Here is a 27,156-nt window from a genome sequence, read left to right on the forward strand (position 1 = left end):
GACATAGTTATTACTAAAAAAATTTGAGTGCTTATTGTGATACATTATTCAGTACTGTTAGTTTATTATTCTGGCTGGCATACCTCTTAACTGTCCAGATTTTTTACTCATATTTTTGGTCTGTTCCCCATACAATTTGTGGTTTTCTGAAAGATCATTGATAATTGAAGTCACTAAATAATAAAAGACATACGAGTTTTAGATTTCATACAGTTCAGAAAAATGTATGTTAATGCATAACCTGTTCTAACAAATTTCCAAATTTGTAAGAGCAGTATTTAAAAACTGTCCTATTTTATGATCTTTGTTCATTATTTTTGGCTTTGTGCAGATTTCTTACACAAAGAGGTTGAGGGGTATATAGTGGCTGGTGTTCTCTCCCCTGACGAGATGGAGCCTAACTGTTATCCTCCCCCCATCAAATCTGATTGCACCTAAAAAGAAAAAAAAAAAAAATACAAATATGCCTTGGCCTATGGTTAGTGATTCTGTTGGAGCTCCTGCTTGGTCTGCACACCAGTTACCTTTTGCCCCATTTACCTCTAGTGTAGCTTTGCCAGCCACTATGGAACATGATTTAGATACTGGGGCTATTCCAGTACCTGGGGCAGGTATGGGAGAACCAAACCTTTTAAGTGCAGGAGTAGTCTGTGGTAAGAGACCCTTTGTCAGATATAATACTCAGTCCCTAGATAATTTATGTAATAGTAAAGTTCCCAAGAAAAAGAAACAAAAGCTTGATCATACGGCTGATAATCAGATTAGCTGTTTGAGGCTGGTGTTGTTTCCTTAGCTAAGAGTGTTCTGCAGACATCTAATTCTGGTGGTTCTGTTGCAGTACATGGCACTAGGCATCCATATTTTTCATTATTTAAGCAAATTGCTGATTTGTGCCGATTGTGTCCAGTTACTTGGAGTCCTCAGACAACATCACATCCCTCCATTCCCTTTTGAGCTTGAAGTTGAACCTTCAAAAGTCCTTCCTCACACCATCAAAATGAATTGTTTTCCTCTAGCATGGGATGGACATCGTAAAAATGATGGCCTTCCTGCCAGAAGACAAATCTCTTGGGTTCATAGGTGTGTACTAGGTTAACGACCATCAGGACCTTTATATGTCTAGACATGCAGTCCATCCCAGTTGTGTCCCTGTGTGTCATGGGTGTTTATTAGGTGCGAGTACGTTAGGAAGTTTCTAGAAGTTATGGGGGGGTATGTTAATTTGAGAATTACTGTCTGCCTCTTCTATCAGAGGCATTTGGGGCCAGACCGAGGGAGAATTTCCGATTTCCTATCCATCAGTCAAGGTTATGTTTAAACAGGCTAGGGAAGGACTCTGCTTCACATGGCTGGTGAGCCTGTTCCAGAGCATAGATATCCTCTAAGGACACACATCTGTCTCATCATGTCTAATTTATGTCACAAGCAAATTTAAATCCTTGGATCTAGTGGTTCTGGTGCTGTTTGTGTTGCTGATCTGCAAAAGTCCATCAGAGCTGGATTTGAGGATGCTTTGTATGCCAGGCATAGATCGCCTGTCAGTAACGTGTAGGTGACAGAGTATAAAGACAGGGCTTTAAGACAATCTTTATAGGGCAATGTGTTTAAACCCTGCATTCTCCTGGTAAGGACCCTTTCTTGGTGTTCCAACTGTTGCATGTATCTGGTCAGGTACATACCAAACAGAGCATTATACCCAATGATGGGTCTGCTAAAGGCTGAATAAAGTGGCACTATGACTTCCTTGAACCTGGATGCCATGCCCTTACTTATAAGTTGGACAACATAGAATGATGTTTTTACTGCGTTGGTCAAAGACCAGATTACTGTCTCTATATGTTCCCAGATCACTGACTGTGGAGTCAGATCTTAGAAGTATTTTTATAGATGGAGTAATTAGCCTGGCTGGCAGTTTTCCCAAGAGGCACTTTAGTGCATTTCTTGGCTTTGAGTTTTAGTCCATGGCTGTGGTATCAGTCATTTATTTATTTTTATTTATTTATTTAACATTTGATTATTTGTCCCTGGGAGAAAAGCTCCAGGAATAAAACACATTTCACATTGCAATACATAGAGAATTTATTTCTCTAATAGTAAATACAAAATTACATTATTTTTTCTGTAATTACATTACATTTTTTCAAACTGTGTGTGGACTAATATTGCTACATACTCAAGTGTGCCAGCTTGCACTGCATGTGAATTGATTTTACTACTTTTCTGAAAAGAAAAAAAAAAATTGTAAGCCTGTTTCCTACCTTTCCTGTAATTAGTGTTCCAGATACAGATTTGCTGTATCCAGGACTATTTGTAAGCTTCTGAACCCACAAGCCTTTCTGTGTTGGAGGGAAGCCTTCTAGCTTATCAGTGGGAGTGGTAAGCACTAGGTAACCTGTCTACCACATAAGGAGTGGTTCTGGCCCAGAATTTGTAGTTATTGGCCGTTTGGGCGGTCTTCCATATCTCTCAACTTTCAGATATGAAGGCCTGCATTTGCAGTTGTTTCTGTCCTGTAACTCCTGGGCCCATCTCATTTGCTCACTCAAAAAAAAAAAATCTGCTTTTACTGTATTTGTGTTTCTTCCTACTTTATTTTGCTTTTGCGCCATCTTAAAAGTACTCAATTGTATTTATTACTGCTTGGTGTAACTCATTCTAAGCCTTTTAGTTTAAGCACTTGGGCTTCAGACCAGTTGTTTTACATTAGGAAGGTTTGTGGCCTGCACTGTGGTGGCAGGACAGGTAGCTTACATCCTTCTAAGTTGGGAACTGCTGATTTAGGGCTCAGTGTCTGTTATTCTAAAAGTGTATTAATTCTGGTTTAAGCACTTGGGCTTCACACCAGTTGTTTTACATTAAGGAGGTTTGTGGTCTGCACTGTAGTGGCAGAACAGGTAGCTTACATCCTTGTAAGTTGGGAACTGCTGATTGAGGGCTCTGTCTGTTATTCTAAAAGTGTATTAATTCTGGTTTAAGCACTTGGGCTTCAGGCCAGTTATTTTACATTAAAAGGGTTTGTGGTCTGCACTGTTGTGGGAGGAGAGGCTGGACTCTGCCCTTCTGAGCTGGGAATTTCTGGTTAAAGGCTTATAGTGCCTGCATATTTGAACTGTTTCTTACTGAAATTGGTACACCTTGTTTGCTGTAGCATACACTAGATCCAGGCCTGCTGAATCTAGCTTTATTTGTATGCTGCTTGCTTGTTTGCTTGTTATTTCCCTGAAATGCTAATTCCACCTAAAACGCGGCTTTTCAGCACTTCTGTGGATCCCTAGTGATATCTGCATTGCTTACTGTACTTATTTCCTTGTTTCACTTGAAAGAAAGTTACTGTTTGTTGTTTTTGCATTTAAGTTACTTGAAACACATTGCATTTAAGTTACCTGGCACTTGCTCACTAAAGCAATTATACAAGTCAGCACTAAAATATTAAAAGCACTACACCCTCACAAACTCCCCTTGAATACCTCGTTCCCCATTGGCCCTTTTTTTTTCAATTATAAAGGAATTCCCAATACTATTCTAGCATGTCCAAAGGTCAGTTGTCAATCTCCTGTCCAGCTGGTGAATCTCGGAAACTTGAGGCAATGTTACAACTGCCTCATGTACACAGACAACCCTCTCCTCCTCCCAACAAATTCCAACACATGTGAGAGATGCAACCATATAGCCATACTGGAGGCTAAGCTCTCTCAACCCAGTACTGGCGAAACCAGTCAGGAGGAGAAGGAAACCACACTCACTACAATTCCAGTCTCACATAGACCTACCACAACAGCAAACCAAACACATAAATACACAAAAACATACTCAGAGGCTCTAAATAAATTCTGCCTAAGCAGCAGAGACCTCCAAAGCAGACACCCAAGCAACCGCTACCCCAAAACAAAACTCGTGCAACACATAGCTCACAATGCCAGTGTGCTGAACAGTGACAGCCCTTAAGGCTAAACAACACACCTGATACACTTGTAATAGGTGACTCTATTGTCAGGCACACTGACATCCCACTCACCAGGCTGAACAAGGAGAAGGTCACGGTGAGCTGCCTGTCGGGCGCTAGGATCCGCCACATAACACAAGCACTCAGGTCAATCCAAGGCAAGTACAAATATGACTCAGTCATTGTCCATGCTGGTGTGAATGACCTGAGACATACCTCCCTGGACTACATGAAAAGAGACATAGAGGAGCTCTCTGAGCATGTAGCCCAGGCCGGTATGACCCTGACCTTGAGTAGCATCTTACCCTCACCAAGAATTATGCCACAATATGAAGACAAGATGATCAATTTCAGCAATTGGCTTAAGTATTGGTGTCATTCAAAGGGGATCCAATGCCTGTCAGCCTGGGATGACATGCTCGACAAGCCACGATGCTTCGCTAGGGACGGCTTGCACCTGTCACCCCTGGACTTTTGGATATTGGCAAAGGCTCTTGCTACTTCCATAGTGCCTTTTTTAGGCAAGGCTCAAAAGACAAACCCACCTCACAAGGGATAAGAAACTAAGAGTAATGCTACTCAATGCCAGAAGTCTAAACCTCAAGATGCACGCACTCGAAACTCTCCTTAGCATGGGGAACATTGATATCTGTGCAGTAACAGAAACCTGGTTCAAGGCTCCCGAGAGCACCCCAGCACTACCAGGTTATACCTCATACCATGCTTTTCGGCCCCAAAACTTGGACCGTACTACAAAAGGAGGGGGAGTATCAATATTTGTCAAAGATACCCACACCTCCAGGTTGGTGGCACAGCACGAAGCATCAGAGACTATCCATGTGCAACTAACAGTGGGTAAAACTGCCTTCCAGTTTATAGCCTGCTACAGACCACCCTCCCAAACCCAGGAACCCCACTCGGCCTTCCTGAGAACACTGGAAAATATGAAGGTCTCTCCAAACACCATTATATTGGGTGACTTCAACTACCCAAACATAGACTGGGAGCATTACTCTAGCTCCAACACCCTAGCCCAAAGGTTCCTAGAATTTATAAACTCAAATGCTATGGAACAGCTTGTTACCACTCCCACAAGAGGGGTAAACATACTGGACCTGATCATCACCAACATGGGGACTCTATGCTCCAGACCAGAAGTGTATCCCTCACTGGTAAGATCAGACCATAAACTAATCTCACTGGATATTCACATCCCGACTCCACCCCCTGCCCTGAAAACCACAGTGAAAAACTTCTCTAAAGCAAATTTCACACTCCTCAAAACCGAGGTGGAATCCTTCAAAGCCCCCGGGCTTGTGAAAAATATGGCCCAGACCGCAGAATCCTTTATAAACGCATTCTATGAACACCTTCAGGAATGCATGGATCATGCAATCCCAAATAAAACCAAGACCCAATCCTCCAAAGGCAGACGTCCTGTCTGGTGGACCCCAGCCATAAACAAACTATACAATAGAAGGAGGAAGCTACTACATAATAGAGCAAAATCCCAAAAAGGGAAGGCATCTCTGATCAGTATTAGCAAAAAACTATGGGCACTCATAAAATCGTCTAAGGCCAGCTTCGAGAGAAAAATTGCACAGGACACTAAGGATAATCACAAGGCTTTCTTTAGTTATGTTAGGAACCTGGGTGGGAATTCCCAGATATGCTCAGAATTAGTCCAAAATGACAAAAAATACACCGAACCCACAGACATTGCCAACATCCTAGCTGACAGGTTCAGCGAAAACTTCTACCCCCCCCCCACCAAAAGGGCAAATATTTATCCTAGCAGAGTGCTGCCCCCCTGACATCTCAGATGCTCAGGTAAGAGCTGCCCTCTCCAAAGCAAAAAACACAGCATCAATGGGACCAGACAGTGTCCCGGGCTGTGTCCTACATGAACTCCAAGAAGAGCTAAACCCAAACATAAAACTACTGTTCAATCTCAGCCTTACTACAGGATATGTACACAAAGAGTTGTGTACAGCAACAGTGGTTCCTCTCCACAAAGGTGGTGCCTCAATGGATCCTGGAAACTATCGCCCCATAAGCCTGACTAGCTTGGTCTGCAAAGCTATGGAAAGGATCATCATGGACCTCATAAATAAAGATATTGGGGACCTACAGACACTGGATCCTACCCAGTTCGGCTTTGTTAAGGGCAGATCCTGCCTCTTAAACCTGGTTGATTTCTTTGAAACAGTCACCAAGGCCATTGACGAGGGGAAGGTGGTCCACACAGCCTACCTGGACCTCGCAAAAGCCTTCGATACAATACCCCACTCGGGCATTATAGATAAGCTCACCAGCTTAAATATAAACCCCTATGTCACTAGATGGGTTGCAAACTGGCTCAAGGACAGAACCCACATGGTTAGAATTGCTGGAGCCATGTCAGACTCCAAACCAGTTACAAGTGGCGTCCCCCAAGGCTCAGTTCTGGGACCTCTCTTGTTCAGTATATATTTCTCGGAGGTACAGGCCAACACGGAAGGACTGTGGCTGACTAAGTTCGCAGATGACTGCAAACTGGGTGCCATAATCGACTCTCCAGCTGACACAAGCATCCTCCAAAAGGGCCTCATAGAAACAGACAACTGGTGCCAGAGCCATGGCCTCAAGCTAAACGCCAAAAAGTGTATAGTCATCCCCTTTGGCAAAAACAAAGTGCCCACAAATTACCACATAGGTGGTAATCCATTAATTACAGAAGAAGTAATTAGGGACCTGGGGACCCAAGTTGACAGCAGTCTCTCATTTGACAACCACGTGGCCAAAGTGGGTAGAAAAACATTTTATATAGCCCACCTAATCATGAAGGGATTCACATCTAGATCAGGGGAGGTCATTGTGCCTCTTTACTCATCCCTCATCAGGCCCATAATTGAGTACAATGTCCCTTTTGGGATGTACCTTACCAGACAACTGCAGCAACTGGAAAGACCCCAAAAGTACCTCACCAAGAGGATCATAGGGCTCAAACAGATGCCATATGCTGCCCGGTTAAAGAAACTCCAGCTCTACTCAGTGGCATATGCCTGCTCAAAGGCGATCTGTGCCTGATGTATAAAGCCATGTCCAACCCGGAATTAATGGACATGCTGCACCTCAGAAAATCCAAATCCCTTCGAGCTACGCGCTCGAGAGACTTGAACCTCAGCACTGAAATAAATAGGACATGCTGGAGGGACAGATTCATAACCCAGAGGCTCCCTTCACTCTGGAATAAAATCCCAGTCCAGATTAGGCAGAGTCCCTCATTGACTCTCTTCAAGAGGAATCTTGATGAGTGGATGGAAGATCGTAGGTTTACCCTGGGTATCACTTCTGTCTCACTGTTAGACAGAGGCACAGTATACTAACCTCGAAAAAGGGCATAGCAAAATTAATTTAAAATGGGTGGCGAAAGCCAAACACACTCTGGCTAGGCTTATAAATGCCCTAGGGCAGATAGCCTAGTATGAACCTATGAACATTTGAAACACCAATACATAGAGTCAGATATTTACCAAAGTACAGATAAACTGGGTACATAAAGTCACATATTTACATAATTGAAAGGCATCATGGTAGGTGTGATAGAATGAAATAAGTTGTTGACATGAGAGTCTAAGATTGTTATGGGGGTGTTTAGTTTCACTTACTAGTGAAAATAGACATGATGCCTAAGTATTGCAAGAACAGAACCGTACTAAATGCAGTAAAACAATAAGACCATACTAAATAAAGTTTGGTTAAATATATATTAGAAACAGATGGAGGTTGTGATGTAGAGTTTTCATTGATGTACGAAGCACAGGGGGAGTATTTTATTGTGGATATATTATAATTTAAGAAGAGTTAGGGAAATTATGAAGATTTTTTATAGAGATATACTATAAAAGATTTGGTTCTATATTACAAGATCAAAGCTTTACTTAATCAAATAATTTAAGCTCATACTTGTAATATCGAAACCGTAAATTGTCGAATGGCTGATTTAACCCAGGGAAACACTTCCCTTGCTCGTTATGTGGAGTATGCCTATTTCTCCAATTTGGAACGATCTCTGAGTTGGTATATTTAGGTAGGGGGGTGTGGGTGGGTGGCGAAACCTCCCCCCCTGCTTGATTTCGGATGTAAAGTTTTTTTTTTTGATTCAGCCAAGGGAAGTGTTTTCCTTGGTTAAATTGGCCGTTCGACAATTTTAGCTGTTGATATTATAAGATCGAGCTTTAGTTATTCGATGAACTAAAGCTAGACACAGAGATTTGATAGGAATGTTTTTGTGGATGATGGGTCAAAAATAGATATGAGCTTTGAGTAGGACAGTAGATGGTAATAGATTTATTTGATTTAGAACAACTTGTAAAACATTTGGGTCATGGGGGGAATCTGTGATAACTCCCAATTTGCAGTCATCTTCCAACTTGATCAGCCAAAGACCCTTGACAGCCTTTACCACTGAGAAGTCGATGCCAAATAGGAGTGGTTCCCACCATGGTACCCTGAGATACCCCGGCTGTTGACTGCTCTTAGTGAAGGTGGTATCACCAGTCCTGACTTCCTGGGTCCTGAATATGAACCAGATGACAATCCAGCAAGTTATGTAGGGGTGTATGCCTAGTCCATGTAGGCTGTGTGCACCATTTTCCCCTTATCCATTACCGTGGTGATATTGTCAGGACTCATTAAAGCTGTGTTTTTGGCTTTAGCCAGCACTGCCAGAACCTTCTTCCTGTTAATATTTGGGGGGTAATGCTAGTAGGTATTTTATGGGGAAATGCAGGGGGAGTGGGGGTTGATGTTTGAGCTGAATTTATCAACCAGCAAATTCACTACGTCACTCTGCTCAATGAAGGTGGCACCATTGACCACCAGTTTGGCACACTGATGTGCATCTCCTTTGAGGTTTTGTACATAGCTTTAGCCTGTGAGACTATCTTGACCTCATAATTGGCCTTGTTGGGCTTTAATCAGTTATTAGTTTCTTGTTCTTTCCATGGTTGTACAAAATAAAAATATAAAGCTAACACAACTGTAAAATAACGGATTTATTGTACAAAGTTAGCGTTTTCACAGCAAAAAGTGCTGTGCTTCATCAGACTTAAAAAACAGTCAAGACAACCATTTACATATAAAAATCACATGACATATCTAATTGAAAAATTCAATGAGGTAATGTTCTCCCTTTTAAAACAGGTTTAATGGAAATACGCCTATTCAAGCCTGGGTGTTTTTCAGCATTTCGACAGACTATCCACCTTAGTTCTGCACATTGTCAGATTCACTAAATCACCAAGAGACAGACTTTCACATAGCAGTTCCAGAACAGCAAACTTAAATTTATGTTCATTCCCATTTTCAGTAATATGCTTGGCCAGTACATTAGTTTGTGTACCTTTCTTGATATCACCTGCACGTTCCAAAATTCTCTCCCTTAAACTGCGGTTAGTTTTGCCAATATAGTAACAATCAGATGTCACGCAGGTAGCACAATAAACCACATTCTCAGTGTTGCAACTTGCAAAACATTTCAATTCCAACCTCCTATTAGTAAATTTTAGGTAGAGAGTAGTGTATTACTAATTAAAAACACAGGCAGAACAATGCTGGCAAGAAAAAGTACCTAATCTCTCAGCCCTGATATGAAATTTAACATGTTGATTTTTATAACACCATTGATATTTCAGGGAAAGATTGTTTTTAAATGAAAATTTAGGTGTTTAGGACCAACTATGTCAGCTACAGCATCATCTATCAAAAATACAGAACAATGTTTTTTAAAAATATTACACAACTCATCAACATTATTGGAGTATGTGAAAGGCATCCTAAATGTTTGTATATTGTTATTAGTTGTTCAGAACTAACATTTGTAGTAGAAAAATAGGGTCGTGCAAGTGATTCTTTAAGGGCATAGACTTCATCCATAGTTTTATATATTTCAGACTCTGTATAGCCTCTATCAATGAAGTCACAAGCCTTCTGACCTAGCGCAGCCTGAGCTTCATCTTCCTTGTCTTGCAATCTCATAGTTCGTAGAAATTAACCTTTAAGCACATTTTTGGGTATGTGTTGTGAGTGCATACTTGATTTGGGTAAAAAAATATTACATCTGCAAGGTGTTTTGTAAATAGCTGTACTAAAATTCTTAAATTCATCCATTCTACCACACGCATCCAAAAAGTTAATACTGAATTCGGAGTACTGGTAAGAAAAACTAAGAAATAATGTAGTTGAGTGCAAATATTCAATAAATTGACTCAACGATTCAGCTGTCCCCCTCCAAACAACAAAAAGATCATCAACAAATCATTTGTAGTAACATAAATTACTAGCAAAGGGATTGTTATGCACAAATTCATGTTCCCAGTAAGCCAATACCATGTTGGCATAAGAATTAGCACAGACAGTCCCCATTGCCACTCCCAGTTTCTGCAAAAAGAACTTATCATGAAAGATAAAAATGTTATTCTCAAGTATGAGATCCAACAAAGCACAAATCAAATATACTTTACTGTTAGAAAACCGGCCTACCAGGGTTAAAAAGCCTCTTGTATATTCTATGCCTAGATTGTTCGGTATAACTGTGAAAAGTGAAGTTATATCTAGAGTCACTAGAAGCAGTCCAGATCTATCTACACACGTATTGGACCATGATTATGTCACTCAAAAATGTTTGTGTCCTTTAACACACTGGATACAGTTTCCAATAAAGGATGTAATTGTCTTTCCACAAAAATATAGCGGGGTTCAGTAACCCAACACCTACTCGACACAATCGGTCCCATAGGTGGATTATCAATATTTTTGTGCATTTTAGGTAACCCATAGAGGAGTGGTACCAAAGGATGTTGCACACAGAATAACTCATATAAGTCTTGACCAATCACTCCACTCATCATATAACAATAATTCCACCCTTTTTATGATACCATCAACTTGGAACTTGTGAATCAATGTATAAGTCTCAGTATCTGATAACATCTCATTCATTTTGCCTAGGTAATCATCTCTGTCCACAATAATGACCCCGCCTCTTGATCTGTAGGTTGTATTTCAATGGCAGTGTTACTTTGAATTTCCTTAAGTGCAAAGTGTTCACCTGCTGTTAGGTTATAAAATGATGCCTTAGAGTCAAACATAGAATTCTCCCTAAGCTCATGTTCACATAACTTGGTAAAAGCTTCAACCGCAGGATGTATCTCAGGTTTGAAAGTACTAGGTTTCTTAAGTGTATTTGCACCACTGCTTACATTATGTTGTAAGTAAATACTTTAGACTAGCATTGCGTGCAAAGATTTTTTAGGTCAATAGCAACATTTATTTATTTATTTTACATTTGTTGACTGGGATAGTCCGACTGGATACATGTCCATTTTCAGTGGAGGCCCGGGAAGAAAATCTCCACACAGTAATGTGTTATATACAATACAATACACAGATAATTTAAAGAAAAAAATGAGTCGAACTGTTGTAAATATTCAAGCCATCATAAATCAAACTGTTAATACAAGTATATAAACAGAAATTAGCACTATATAAGTGTGGGACAGAAGACGGAAAAGAATTAAAAAAAAATTCATACAGTTAAGAGTTGCGAGCAAGTATAAAAGAAGGCCTTTATCTAAGAGTCTTATCTCATCTGTAGCGAGGGTATGCGATGCGATATTAAAAATCAAGTTACCACATTCCTGTTTCGCATTCATGCATGATTTCGACCTCATTCGCCCCCTCCTTTGCGGTCTGCTCCTTGATCTACCTTTCTGAAAATTCTGCTGGATTGGAAGTGGTTCATTGAGAGAAAAACAGGGGTTTTAGTTCCATTGTCTAAAATATCTGACTTAGAGGTAGACGCTAGGCTGTTAGTATCTACTGCTGTCACATTAACAGAAGTTAAAACTGGAGCAACTCACTGTTCCTGTGTTACGGACGTTTCTGCATTCACAATTCAGTCGATTTCTGATGACATCACACCAGCACTGTTAGAATTCTCAGTGCTAGCCATTCTAGCATCTGTTTCACGGGGCCAGGAAAAAAACATGTCCTTTGTTAAAATCTGCCACGTCCCTAAATAATTTCTTGCGTTTTGTCATTTGCAGTCTACTTCCAAAAGCAGAGACATTATCACACACCGTATCAAGACTAGTTCTGCATGAAATGGAGCAAAAATGAGTATTAATGTCATCCTGTAGCTTCCTGATCTCCTCTTGTAACTGCAATTCTGTATGTTTAAAGTAGTCAATCAGCAATTGGATGTCATCAAGACTGCCAGCGCTTAAGAAGTTCCGGGTGGCTGTCCCCATATGTTGGCATTCTTACTGCTCTAAGACTACTGGGAACAACTTTATGTATTAGATTTGCTTCCATATGTAACCACTGCCATTGCAGCCGCTTTTATTTAATTTATCTTCCAAGTCTCTCAAAGCTGTTAACTGTTGAGAGCTATGTACCTCCGTTTCCAGTTCATTAGAAGGACATAAGGCCACCAGTGGATTACGATCCACCACTAACATCCAGAAAAGGCATTCCATAGAGCAATTCAAAGTTTTATGTGAATTATAAGCTAAATCCACATCTATGCCTTCTGCCATGTCTGAGCAGTATAGCGCACAAAGTAATGTAGAAATATAAAAGTGCCACTGGCCAGTTAAGATTGACTAAGTACACAAGAAACTACAACATTTTTATTATTTATTTTTATTTTACATTTGTTAACCGGGGGTGTCTGACTGAGCCGAAAAGGCCCTTTTTCAGCAGAGGCCCGGGGAGAAAAGCTCCACAAAGAAAAATTACAGACACATTTAGTTATTTAGACATAATCAGTATACACACAAATTACAAGAGACATGTTTTTACAGTGGCATGCGGCACAAACAGTTACAGTGGAGAGAACAATCAAAAAATATATTAATTTTAAAAATAAAGGTAAGTAATAGATTTGTGGTGTACAGCTGAACTTTGGAATGTAGGTAGAATATATACATAGTACACAGGTACAGTACATACATTGTAGATTAGCCAGTGTTTGTGAGTAAGATTGAAAAACTATTATAAATTGCTCTAGATTTAGTATGCATATGTTATCCGCTTTCACTAGCCTGGGGAGCAATCATGGCACTGCCAACTTTGCTTGAGATGTTGCCTGATGAGGTCTTTAAAGGAGGCTTTGGATGATATGTTTTGAATGCTAGTAGGGACAGAATAAAAATATAAAGCCAACCAATACAGCTATAAAAAAAAGTATTTAGTGTACAAAGATGTTATGTGATCCTATCTCGCCTACATTCTGACTGATGGGTTCGGAGCCGATCCCTCGGCTCCGACTCGGCACGCCTATGCCAAAGAGTGAAGTCTCTTATTGGCTGAGCTTACTATATCCCAGGATGCACCACTACCAGTCCCCCAGATCTCGTTTGCCGCTAACTAGCAAAGACGTGGTCTCGAGCTGGCTGAGCTAAGTAGTGTTTTTCACTAACTTTTTCTGTCAGGAATTTTCTAATTCTATAACAAAAAGCTGTTTTAACAGCTATACCGTACTTTTTGTGTGTGACTGGTATTTTTGTGGAAAATTTTGTGTGTGATTGTGTGTTTGTTCTGACTAGAAGCCCCTTTGAATTGAAGGGCCTTTCCCTGTCAGTCAATTGTTTTTCAAATCCTTAGGCGTTCTAGGATCCCTTTAGTTATTTTTTCTGTAGTTGTCGGACTGTCAATCTTAATCGGCAACCGTAAGCTAATCTTTGTAGTGACAGTCATTTAAAAAAAAAAAAAAAAAAGTGTGTTTTTCTGTGGTAGAGTTACTAAATTTGTTGCTATAATGTCTCAGGCTCCTAGGCCTTCGGGCTTTAAGAAGTGCACTAAGTGCAGTTTTAAAATGTCAATCACAGATGACCACTCTCTCTGTGTATATTGTTTGGGCCCCAAACATTTGCAGGAGTCCTGCAGCGTGTGTCACGCGTTTTCCTCGAGGGTCCTCCAAGAGAGGAAAAATAAACTTATTTTGAAAGGCCTTATAAAACCCTCTTTTGAAGAAGCATTAGCGTCCTCTCCTTCTCCTGCTAAAAAGAAAAGGGCGTCGGCTCCGACCAGTCCGTCGGACCCGACCGCCAAAAGACATAGGCAGGCTTCTCCTTCGGCTCCACGGACTTCGGAGCCGAGGGTGGAACGGTCTGCCTCGATGCCTCCAGTCTCGACTCCTCTGGGTTCAGAGCCGACGGCTGGGGCATTGAGAGGCGGGTCACCTTCATCGGCTCCACTGATCTCGGAGCCGATGAAGGTTGTCCGCTCAGACACTTCCTCCTCGGCGCCGAAGTCCTCTTTGGCACCGATGGAAATTGGTTTGGACATTCCTTCGGCGCCGATAGTTATCGAGTCGCCTCGGAGCCGGTCCCCTAGTCCCTTGGAGCCGTTGGAGAGACCTACCCGGACCCGTTCGGTCTCTTCCAGGTCATCGAGGATGTCAGATTCGGACATAGACAGGGTGCTCCAAAGACTGTTCCAGTCCCCAGTCTTTCAAAAATTTGTTTCTGCTCCGACCCAATTGGCTTCGGAGCCGATAGCCCACTCCATTGCCATTCCTCCTCCGACCGCTTCGGCTCCGTCGGAGCAGGTGCTGATGGAGCCAGTAGAGATCCTGGGGTCGGCTCCGACCCTTACTCCAACCCCGGCCTTCGGGTCCGAGTTTAGCACACGGACTTCTTCGGCTGGACCCGGGGGTGACGTTTCGGGACCAATGCTGTCGGTTCCGAGCCTCCCTCTCGGTGCTTCGGCCGCGGGACTTCCGTCTGCTATCATGGCTCCGGGGACCGGACACTCCCAGGATTCTGGGGGTCCGGCTTTCAGAGCTATGAGGAGTGCCTTGGCCAAGTCTTCTTCGCCATCTCTACGGCTTTACCGGCACCTTCCCTGGGCATGGAGACTGGGTCTTTGGCAGTTCCCCTGTCTCTAGGCAGCGGAGCCCGGGCCTGAGGTTACCCCCACTGGGGTTCCCTCCTCCTGAGGGTTCTTCGGAGTTGTCTTGGAAGAGCCCCAAGGAAGAGATCGTGCAAGAGGAAGCACGTGGACTCCCCGGCAGTCTCTTACATCGGACACTGATCTTGATGATGCGGAGGGGTCCCCAAAGTCGTCCTCGGATGATGTCTCATTTGCAGACATTCTAGAGATCCTTAAGCAACGAGGCGGCTGGAATTCCAAACCCCCCTCCGTTGATGAGTCAGTGTTTCTCAAGGCCTTCGGGCTCAGCCCTCCGCCTCCTGGGTGTCTCCGCCCTTCGACGAGCTCCTGGATTTGGTTTGTCGGAGGGCGTGGGAACATCCAGATACTGTGTAACCAGTGCCTTCTCGCCCTAACAAATTTTTGTCTGCCCCACCCGAGAAGGAGTTCTTAACTAAAGGCGTGGCTGTAGATGCCATGGTGGTGGCATCTGCTACCCAGCAGGACGTGGCAGAGGCTTCAACGTCCGTCCATCCTCCTAATAAGGAGTCTAGGAGCATGGACCGGTACGGGAAGCGCACCCTGGCTTCAGCGGCCTTTACTCTGAGGTCCCTGAATTATTTGGCACATTTCACCAGACTACAGAGGGATCTGGTCAAGGAGCTCTCAGATTCCCTCTCAGGTAACCTACCTGAGCAGCTAGCCCAGTTGGTTAGCTCTCAGTTGGCTATCCTCACCTCGATTTCTAACTCGTCCATGAGGCTCATCTCATATGCGGCTGAAGGGGCGGGTAGAGCGGCAGGCACAGGCGTGGCTCTACGCAGGCAAGCCTGGCTCCGTTTGTGTCATTTCGCGGAGGCCTTCAAGTCTTCCTTTGCCGACGCTCCCTTTGATGGGTCCTCTTTGTTTGGACCCAAGGTAAAAGACACTCTTACCCGCTGTGAGCAAGAGGGAAAGACTTTATCTGCCGTAGGAGCACGTTATTCCACTCCCTTTCGGCCTTATCCCAAGGCTAAAAGAGGAGGGAAGATGTGGTTCCGCAAATCACAGAAATTCTTCCCTCAACAGCAGGAAGATTCCCCTTCCAGAGGCAGAGGACGGGGAAATTTTTCTGGGAGACGCCATCCCAGAGGCGGCAGAGGGCCCCGCAACACTGGAGACCGCGAGTCCTTTCGTGGCTCTTCAGCCTCCCACACTCCATGAGGGATTGCCCGGCTGTGCTGCTCCGGAGCCAGTCGGGTGCCGTTTTGCCAAGCACCTAAAAGCCTGGGAGTCTATTACTCAGGACAGATGGGTGCTTCGGATTATCGCCGGAGGTTACACCATTCCCTTCACACACTCACCCCCACCGTCCAAAAAAATCCCGGACCCACCACCCAGTCAAAGGGAAATTGCAGCCGTAGAAGCTTCAAAGCTGCTAGGAAAAGGAGTCATCCAACCGGTCCCCACAGACCAGATCGGATCCGAAATTACTCAAGGTTCTTTTAGTGCCAAAAAAGACAGGGGACCTGAGACCCATTTTGGATCTCAGCAAACTAAACCAGTCCGTCGTGAAGTCCAAATTCCGAATGGTCACTTTACAGTCCATTCTCCCTTTGTTGGAGAAAGATGTTTGGATGTGCTCCATAGATCTCAAGGATGCCTATTATCACATACCGATACATCAGGCGTCCAGGAGGTATCTGCGCTTCAGCCTGGGAGACAGTCATTTCCAATTTTGTGCACTGCCCTTTGGTCTCACCACAGCCCCAGGGTGTTCACCAAGTGTTTGGCAGTAGTGACTGCTCACCTGAGGAGTCTCGGATTCCAAGTGTTTCCCTATCTGGACGACTGGCTCCTGACTGCCACCACCAGGCATCTACTACTAGAGAACCTACAAGCCACCATCTCCTGGGTGCTTCCCTGGGAATTACATTCAACTGGTCAAAGTCTGTCTTGCTGCCTTCTCAGCGCATAAGATTCATAGGAGCAGAGATAGACTCAAAATTGATGCGAATCTTCCTTCCTACCGAAAGGATACAAACATTACGAGGTCAAGTCCGAGCCCTGCTTCTAAGATCCAAAGCCCCAGCCAGGTTGGTCCTGCAACTTTTAGGTTCAATGTCTGCCATGGTTCTCCTAGTTCCTCTGGCAAGATTGCACATGAGGATTCTTCAGTGGCTGTTATCGACACAATGGTCCTTTCAGGATCTCCCCCTCAATCATCACATACTGATTACAGAAAGCGTGCAAACGGGACCTCCGCTGGTGGCTTCTGCCATCCAATCTGAATCAGGGAAGACCTTTTGTTATGCCCCCTCCGGTAGCCACCTTGACGACGGATGCCTCCCAGGCGGGTTGGGGGGGGGGCATTGTCTGGGCAGGTCAGTTCAGGGTTCTTGGCTTCCAAACGAAACATTTCTCCATATCAATGTGTTGGAAATGAGGGCTGTACTTCTGTCCCTACAAGTCCTCCACAACTTTCTCCCTCAAGGCATTATCGCTATCCACACAGACAACATGTCGGTGGTCTGGTATCTAAACAAACAAGGAGGGACCAGATCTTACCCCCTTTGCAGAGAGGCCATGAGGGTGTGGGAATGGGCAGTGGCTACCAACCGCTTCCTGGTAGCGACCCACATTCCAGGAAAATCCAGTGTATTGGCAGACAGACTGAGCAGGACTATTCTCTCTCCTCACGAGTGGTCCCTGAACGAAACAGTAGCAGCTCAGATTTTCAAAAGATGGGGGATTCCGTGCTGCGACCTGTTTGCAACACCACAAAACACGAAGTGCAAAAGGTTCTTTTCCTTGACCCCGCGTCAAGGGGAAGCAGCTACGGATGCTCTAGTCCAACCTTGGCCAACAGGACTGCTTTACGCTTTCCCTCCGGTTCCACTCCTCCCCAAAGTCATCCAGAAAGCTTCTCAATTGGGGTCCACAATGATTCTAATTGCTCCGTACTGGCCTCGTCAGGTATGGTTCCCCTACCTACAGAAATATGCTCTGGACGGTCCTTGGTTTTTGGATCTAACTCCGGACCTTCTGATTCATCAGTCGGGACAACAGCACCAGTCCCTTCACACTTTGAAATTAACAGCTTGGCTCCTCCACTTCTGACTTTAGTCAGAAATCATACCTTGGACCCGGAAGTTATTCACATTTTATCTTCAGCCCACAAACCCACCACTAAGAAATTGTATCACAGTAATTGGAATAGGTTTGCTATCTGGGCTCAACTCAGAGGCTTAGACCCTATTACGGCCCCGATACCAGAGGTCTTGAAATTTTTAACATCCTTGTTTAACCAAGGATCTTCAGTCTCTACTATTAAAGTCCAACTAGCAGCTATCTCCAAATTTCACGAATCCATAGACCCACCGTTGATGAGTAGCAGATTATGTAAAACTTTCATGAAAGGTGCTGTGCTTTTAAGACCCCCAGTTTTTCATCCTGCGCCTCCATGGGATCTTGATTTGGTACTCGTGCCTTAACATCTTCCCCCTTTGAACCGGCTGCTACATGTGAGTTGAAATATCTGTCTTGGAAAACTGCCTTCTTAATTGCAATTACCTCTGCAAGAAGAGTTTCAGAACTTCAAGCCCTATCTATCAAACCACCGTACTTGATTTTTCACAAGGATAGAGTATCACTTAGGCCTAATCCATCTTTTGTTCCAAAAGTTTGTTCTAATCTCTGTCTCCAACAATCTCTAGAGCTACCAGTTTTCTTTCCAAAATTTTCAAACAAAGCGGAATACACCTTGCATAAGTTGGATGTTCACAGGCAATTGCGCTTCTATCTAGACAGGACTCAACAAATTCGAAAAACAGACCAATTGTTTGTGTCCTTTTCAGATAATAAACTGGGTAAAACCATCACTAAAGCTACTATTGCCAAATGGATTAGAGATTGCATAACTCAGGCTTATTCCTCTTCAAATAAGCAACTTACAACATCTGTCAAAGCTCACTCTACTAGAGCTATGGCTACCTCTATTGCATTTCATTCCAAACTCGCTATTTCTGAGATTTGTGCTGCGGCTACTTGGTCCAACCCGCACACTTTCATTTCCCACTATAAATTGGATGTGGCATCTAAAGGGCGAGCATCATTTGGTTCCACGGTACTCAGGAGTGTTTTCCAGTGAGCCACCCAGGATTCAGGTGCTAGGGACGCTGTCCCATCAGTCAGAATGTAGGCGAGATAGGATCACATAACATCTTTTAGTTATGTACTCACCATAACTTCAGATGTTTGGGATCCATCTCGCCTACATTCCTAATACCCACCCTCCTTCCCCCTGCCTTGGAGATCAGAAGAGATTGAACGGTTTGAGTTCTACTGTTTTTATCTTGTTTCATCTGGCGATGTTATATAAGCAGTGCGTGCGTGTGTGCATGTATGCGGACAAACTAGATCTGGGGGACTGGTAGTGGTGCATCCTGGGATATAGTAAGCTCAGCCAATAAGAGACTTCGCTCTTTGGCATAGGCGTGCCGAGTCGGAGCCGAGGGATCGGCTCCGAACCCATCAGTCAGAATGTAGGCGAGATGGATCCCAAACATCTGAAGTTATGGTGAGTACATAACTAAAAGTTAGCGCTTTTGCAGAAAAACTGCTGCTTCATCAGACTTGCAATAAAAACAGTCAAGACAACCATTTATATATAAAAATCACATGACATATCTAATTTAAAAATTTAATGAGGTAATTTTCTCCCTTTTTAAAACAGGTTTAATGGAAACATACCCATTCAAGCCTGGGTGTTTGTCAGCATTTAGAGTGACAGTCTACCTTAGTTCTGCAAACTCTGTCATATTCACGAAATCACCAAGCTTCAGACGTTCACATAGCACTTCCAGAATAGCAAACTTAACTTTATGTTCATTCCCATTTTCAGTAACATGCTTGGCCAGTGCATTAGTTTTTTACCTTTCTTGATATCACCAGCATGTTCCAAAATTCTCTCCCTTAAACTAAGGTTATATTTCTATATTTCCATGGTTGTACTGGTTCTCTGAACAATTCCACATAGGTTGCTGTGAACTCTTGTTGGGAAGAGCATTGCATTTTGACAAACTATTACTTAATAGGATAACGTTTGCTTTCCTTAATATTACAGGGTTTTCTGTGGTTAACAAGTTGATTTTTGTTTCAAAGTAGACAGATTTATGGTCTGACCTCACCAAAGAGGATGTGACATAGGAGAAGTACAGCTCTCTCCCTTATTAGTGAGTACCAAGTCACACGAATGTACACATTATCTGGTCAAGGGTATTTGTGTTAATAAAAATGAGGCAGTTTGTTTTCCAGTCTATAGAGGTGTAGTTAAAGTCTCCCATAAATAGGGTATTTGGCTTAATGCTGAGTGTCTCCAGTAAGTCTAGGTAGGCGCTATGGGATTCTAAGGACATAGATGGTGACCTATAGCTTGCTTAGGATATGGTATGGGACTTTGTCTACAGTGATTTGCAAGTAGGTAAATTCCAGGGCATCATCTTGTTTAACCACTAGAGTTATGCTTGTTACTGATATAGATCAAGACTCCTCTACCTTTTGTCCCTGTCTGTGCAGCTGATGGTGTAAATGGGTGGATGGCACTGAAGCTTTACATTGCCAGAGTAATCTGTGCAGATTTAAACCATGTCTCTGTAATGGCACAGATGTTTATATTCTCCAGAATGAGGAGAGATTGTAGGGTTGGAGTTTCTTGTGTAGGCTTCTAGCATCGAGCAGTAACACAGTTTTATTTGCTATGTCAGTAGGTTTCTTAGTTTGACATTGCCTAAGACAAGGCTTGGGGGGGGGGGTTCAATAAAGATTTAGCCAATATTCAGAAGCCTAGCGGAGGCAGGTGCAGACCATCCTTTGCAAAGCAATGTGGTTTGCTAACCATGCCCTCCCATGCTGATTAATATTGAAATCTCCTGGAAAGACACCAGAAACTAAGCCAGTTATTGAAGCCCGTCATCCTTTGTTCATGCTGTGGTATTATCCTTGGCGATAGTAGAATGCTGTTCATTGCAAAGTACATACCTGCCTGGGTCTCTCTCTCTCTCTCTCTCTCTCTCTATATATATATATATATATATATATATATATATATATATATATAGTCCACTGCAGTACGTCTTGGGTCATTAACACCCACATGGACTACAATAGAAGCATACTGGTACCTGTGGTGTAGTGACTTGAATACATATATGTGTAACTTGACTGATCTTGGCTCCAGATAAGCCACTAACAGTTATCTATTCTGTGTTCATTCTGGTGAGTAGGGCATCTGTGTGTCATACAGTGGAGTCGCCTATGACAAGAGTCCTGGGTAATGTGCTGGCTTGCCTTCTGGACTTTACTCTTGGGCCTCCACTGTGTGTAGAAATATATGGGGTGTTTGGTGTTGCTTTTGGAGCATGCTTTAGAGGTTGATGAAGATAGGCATTGCCATTTTATAGGCTTGGAAAGATTGCTTTTTATGCCTCCGCATAAGTTAGTCTGTGTGTGTCTGGTGGACACTATATGTGGCAGATTTAGTATGTGTGTGTTCTTGATAACCTTGTTTGCATGCAAAATTTTTTCCTCTGGTGAAATTGTGTGTGCAACTCTCTCTGACTTATCAGGGCATTTTCTTTTATTTCTGTCTTGTAGACATGGCCTCAGCAAGACAGTTCCTCAAAATTCTAGGTCTCATGGAATCAATTATCCTCATGATACCACTAGACAGACCACACATGAGAAAAATTCAATGGTGCTTTAATTGTTGGACCTAGCACCTTCATCCCTTGAATTTTCAAGTACTGGTACTGGGATTTGTGAAGTTGGAACTGCAGCGACAAAGGGACCAGTTGTGTCTGAATCCAGAACTCCCTTTCTCTCTTCAGACCCCAGTCCAATCTGTCTTAGACGGACTCTTCAGATTTCTCACGGGTAGCAGTGTACATGGGAGTTCAAGTGCAAAGTCTGTGGAGTCCTCAGGTCATGCCAAAGCACATAAATGTATGAGAGATGTTAAACAGTGTTTCATACCATAAAAGTTCTTTACCAGTTATGGACACAGGTTCCTCTCCTAGTGATTAGATGATGTGGAAGCTGAAAAGCAAGGAGATGCATGGTCAATAACAACTTTGCCGGTTGCTAGTGATGGTTGGCTTGTGAGCTGGCTCTGCATCATTCTCTGGTAATTTAGGCCTTGTACATTACATCAGAATAAAATGCAGGAGCAGCAGACTACGCAGATCCTGGCCAGACCTTCATGAATGGAAGTTCCATGTAGAGGTTTTCCAAGACTTGATCCATATGTGAGGAACACCTTAATTAGATCTAGTTATCGCCTTTCAAAACAGCTGAAAAAAATTCAGTTCAAGGCATCTTTGCAGCTGTGCTTGGAAGACACTGACACTCCATTATTCCTGTGGTGGGAAATGCTTCTCTATGCATTTCCACTCTTTACAATGATTCCCAAGGTACTTTTAAAGATTCAGAAAGAATTGCCAAAGATCATTGTGATACCCCTTTTGACCCGATGGGGTGAATTTACAGTCTCCCATCCATTTGTCTAGGTTTTGCTTGAACAGGGTCATTGAAGAGCAGGATTTTTCTATAAAGACAAGAAAGAGACATTAAGCTTTCAGGATGGCAATGAAATTTTGTTGCCAGAAAAGATGGAGATTCCTGCTAATCTGCCCATCCCAGATGAAGGTTATTTTACCCACAGGTGCAGGGACAATAAACATAGCAGAGAATGCTTATCGGACGCTTCCTGGATTCATCACTTTGAATGATGATTGGCAGCAGGACATCCAGGCTTCCACTAGAGCAGCAGCACTTTCTGAAAATGCAAGTGCACCCAGTACATCCACTGTTTTGGAGAAGACCTACAAGCCATTGGGGAAATAGAAGTAGATCAGGTAGCCTTGGTTACCTATCATATGACACTTGAACTTTTGAATTTGTAGTAGTATCTGCCAACTTGATGATCTCTAGTCAAGACCTGTTAGGGCATTATGGGTACTGAAAAGGATTATACTCTGGATTCAATAATTTACAGATAAGGCTGATAATGGTTTGATTGTGGTTTGGAGGTATAAATGGTTGAAAGCTTGGATATGGATTACTAGTGACATTGATAACAGGTGGCAACGACCCCTCATGGACCCATGCAAAAGAAACATGGGGCTAGTGTTGAAACTTGTAACATTGTCACTCACTTGAATGGTGACTCAGCGCATGTAGTAAAATGTGCATGTGTTTAATATAGTCCCGAATACCAGGTTTTCCCTAATTGGTACATTAGCAAAATATTAGTATTGATAACAATCCTCATTTGTTTTTTTACAAAAATGTTTATGTATATGTGAATAGCTTGGTTGAATGTATGATAAATCTTCAGGTGGTGCGGAGGTCATAGGAAAATTCCTGGAATGAGGCAAAAACACAGCATGGAGCTCCACACTGTCACTTCCTTTGTGGCTGTGGCCACTCTCCTAACCCACCATGGGATCAGAGGCTTAAAGGCTTCATCCTAGTAAATTCCATTTTCACATAATTTATCTGTGTACAGTTACTTTGATTATTATAAATGTTAAGTTGTTAATAAGTTAGTGTATGGCTGCTGCAATTCTCAGAATAGTTGACTGTTTGGTAGTACTTAAGCAAGGAAAAAGAAAGAAATGACTTGATAGGAATCCTGTCCTTTTGCCAAAGATTTGGTAGTGTTGGAGTCAGAGGGGAGGGGTTGAACTCTTCTAAGGAGTGAGGATAGGGACTACTTTAAAGCTATATTCGAATATAGGCATAATTCCTAGCTAAGATGATACTCTTAAAGTTGCTTTCCTTGAATGTAAATGGGTTTCCAAACCTTGTTAAGAGAGAGACTGGAAGCAAAAAAATATGTACAACTGGAAAAGAAGGGATATCACTGGTATGCTTTTTCCTCCCACCCTAATTAGAGAAGGCTGGGAGTTGTATTAAAGATCATGTGTAGACTAGCGAAGCTAAGTGGAGAACCTGCATTCAGTTTCAACTATTTTGAGTAGTTCGCTGGTGGTTAATGGCTATTCCAATTCCGTTTTCACATGAAGTTACAAGACATTATTTTTCCCCAAGTATTTTCTGACCATGGTGCAGTGTTTATATAGGTTATCCAGTGTAAGAGTAAAGGACTGGCAACAAATCTCAAATCAAATTCCTCTGTAACATAGTACTTTCCTGTTCACTATTTATTTGGAACCCCTGGCTAATAAACTAAGAGGATTTTAGACCAGAGGCTTAGAGTGGTAGGGAAAGCAATGACCCTGCTTCTTTCTGCAGACAGTCTGCTTTTAATTTTGCTGATCCTGAAAATATTTGGGGAATTTTCAGGTTATAACGTGAACCTGGCAAAAACAGTAGTAGTGAAAACGAATTCTATCCCTTTAAAATAACTGCAGATTAGCAACCTTTTTTGGGCAAGGGTAATGTGATGAGTAACTTAGGGGTCATAATTGCAGATACACTGCAAAGCTCTATGCCTCACTAATAGAACAAAAAAGTACTTTCAACTCTGGAGTAGGTTGAGGATGGACATGCAACTCTCCTCCTCTCCCTACTGTTAAGTATATCCCAGGGTCTTCCATGCATTCCTGGAAAAGATGTACTAGTGAAAAAAATTCAGAAAATGCCTTTGGCCTTCATATGGGCCAGAGATGAGCAGTGGTTCTCATGTAATATTCTTACTCTGTTGAAGTCGCAGGGTGGGAGTGAATCTGGGGGGCTTCTGGTTCTGGAATTTTATATTAAAGCAGCACAGTTGTCATTATTATCGGATTTTATTGGGCAGAGTCTGTGCCAGATGGAAGGTGTTTTAAGGAATATTATCAGGGGAAGGGAGGGTATATATAATAAATTGCAATCTGAAAGGTTACAGAGGGATGATACTTGCACAACCATAACCTTAGAACTCTCCAGTACAATTAGGTGGGTATTTAAGAAAACGAAGATGATGCAGTAAAAGGAGGTATTGATATCAGTTTAATCACAGGGTATGCAATACCTTGTGCCATTTTAGCAATATTCAGTATTGGGAGCAGTGTACACAGGGGAGTACCCTACCTTCTTGGTTGGTATTGAAAGACAAGTTTTCCCTGCAGGAGGAGGGTAGACCGAGAATAGAAAAGCTTACCAGGATTTTTCTTAAATGAAAACTCCTGTCAAAGATTGGCCGCAATGGATTAATTGGTGAACAGAAACTAGAGCAGACATTTCCCCTTTAGATAAATTGATCTCTTGTACTTTCAAAATCATTCAAGGATAAGGTGGTCAGGAAACTGTGAAATACAGATTAGTGTAAGAGAGGGACTTGGGGAGTGCAGGTCCCCCCCAATGTCTGGAAGACACTATTGCAACACCCCATATATGCTATGAGATCCAGATGATTTCACTTCTGTGGTTGACAGTCCTGTTTTATACTCTGATGCCAACATCTTAATGTGTTAGAGATCACATGGAGAAGTAGGAACCTGGAAACATGGTTTCTAAGTTTGTGATCAAAATTTTGTATTAAAGTAGCATGGTTGCCAGGTAAAATAAAACTTGCTCCTGAACTATTTCTGATAGGATTACATCCTAACACACTGACCTCACCTGAGAGGAGTTCAGCTTTCTTCATCATCTGATCATGCCGACAGGTAAAAAGATAAATAAGTCCTGGAAATCTAGAAGCCCACTTCAAAACAGTATTTTGAGACATGAAAACCCAATAGTTAATGAAATGATGAGAGAAAAGAGGGCACTTTGGACAAGGTTAGGTAGAAAGAGGCTTTAATGAAAGCAAGGATTTCACTTTTCCCCATCCCTTTCCCACCCTGACTGGCTTTAATAGGGTAAAAGATTAATACATAGCAGTTAAAGCAAATAGATGAATTCACAGCCTAGACAGACACTTGAGCAGCCAGTTCCTTTTCTTTATTATGTTATTCCCTAAGCAAAGTTGTATTTTGAGTGGTTAATTTGGATCTGAGAGTTGGTATTATAACTACTCAAGAATGGTCATTTTAAACTAGACATCTCAGTACCAATTACCTGGATTTTCTAAAGCTTTTCCTTGGTTAAATTTATTGTCTTCTGTAGATTCCTTGTTTTTGTTACATTTACTGTTATTACAGCACATATGTTAAGTTACACATCAAATAAAGATGTATGTTAAAGGGAGAAAGGATGTTAAGAAATGGTTAGTGGAAATTTTTTCTAAGTTACTAAGGGAAGAATTTTTTCATAAGTGATAGTGTGTGGTATAAAATGAAAATGGAGTTTAAACATTGGGTAGAGAGAGAGAGAGAGAGATGGGAAACAAATAATAGGAATTATGTGGAGTGGCAGAGGTTCCGGAAAATGTTGAAGGCTTTGGGGGGGGTCTAGAGGGGTATGTAGTGAGTTGTAAAGGACATTTTTACTTTTCTTTTGCTGTTAACTGTGATAAAAGTTACACGTACGTGATAGTTGTTTAATAGCTGCTTATACAGCCAACTGTAGTTGCATTAAGAATAATTCCACGTAAATTTCATATTAAAATAGTAAATGAAACTACTGCCTTTCATTACTCCATTCCAAATGTGACATATACTTTCACCTGAATGCATGTCCTTTGAGTATACCAGTCAGAAAGACAGCCTGAGTGCTAAAAACCTGTATGAGTACATAAACGTTGGGCAGACGTTTTAATACGTGATGCTGAACTCTGGCATATTGGGACATTCTAACACTTAACCTTCATAATGGTGAACAGCAATTGTAATTGCTGTATGGAATGGGACTGTGTGGTTTATTTGTTTCTGGCCATATTCCACACAGCCTAGTGCACACTTTATATTGTGAAGGTGGATATAGTGAAGATAGGTTGTCCATTTCCAAATTCAGAAAAAAAAGTATACAGTGAACTGTCAACACTATAGTCAGAAATAGAGTGAAACCAGAGTCCATGCTTCTGCTTCCTCTGCTAGGCTGTAGCATGTTGGAGACAATAAATGCTGGTTTGTGAGTTTGATTAAAAGGACACGCGCGCGCACACACACACACACACACACACACACACACACACACACACACACACACACAGTTACAAACTTTGCTACTTAAATCTCCATTATGAGTTTTCAGTCCAGCTACTACTACAACTGTAGAAAATAATAATGAAATAAAATACAAGTTTGCATGTAAACATTTTGGGTTGCAGAACAGTACAATTTGTGTAGGTAAACCTACTAAACAGTACAAGAACAAATGATCTCTCCTGCAGCAGCCTAAGGTATACATCCTGCAAAGCTTCAGGGCAA

The 27,156-nt window shown here is 42.3% G+C and overlaps 1 protein-coding gene across 1 annotated transcript in view; it reads left to right on the forward strand.

Moving 5' to 3' along the window:
* Window positions 1–463: 463 nt before the first annotated feature.
* The window catches only part of LOC122814217 (bromodomain testis-specific protein-like), a 968,108-nt gene continuing 941,415 nt past the window's right edge, over window positions 464–27,156 (forward strand). The window contains exon 1 of the mRNA XM_044086818.1: window positions 464–611. Within this exon, the coding sequence (XP_043942753.1) occupies window positions 464–611 (148 nt within the window). The remainder of the gene's footprint in view (window positions 612–27,156) is intronic.

This window comes from Protopterus annectens, chromosome 10.part0, assembly GCF_019279795.1.
Source record: "Protopterus annectens isolate FY-2018-M chromosome 10.part0, PAN1.0, whole genome shotgun sequence".
Lineage (NCBI taxonomy): Eukaryota > Metazoa > Chordata > Ceratodontiformes > Protopteridae > Protopterus > Protopterus annectens.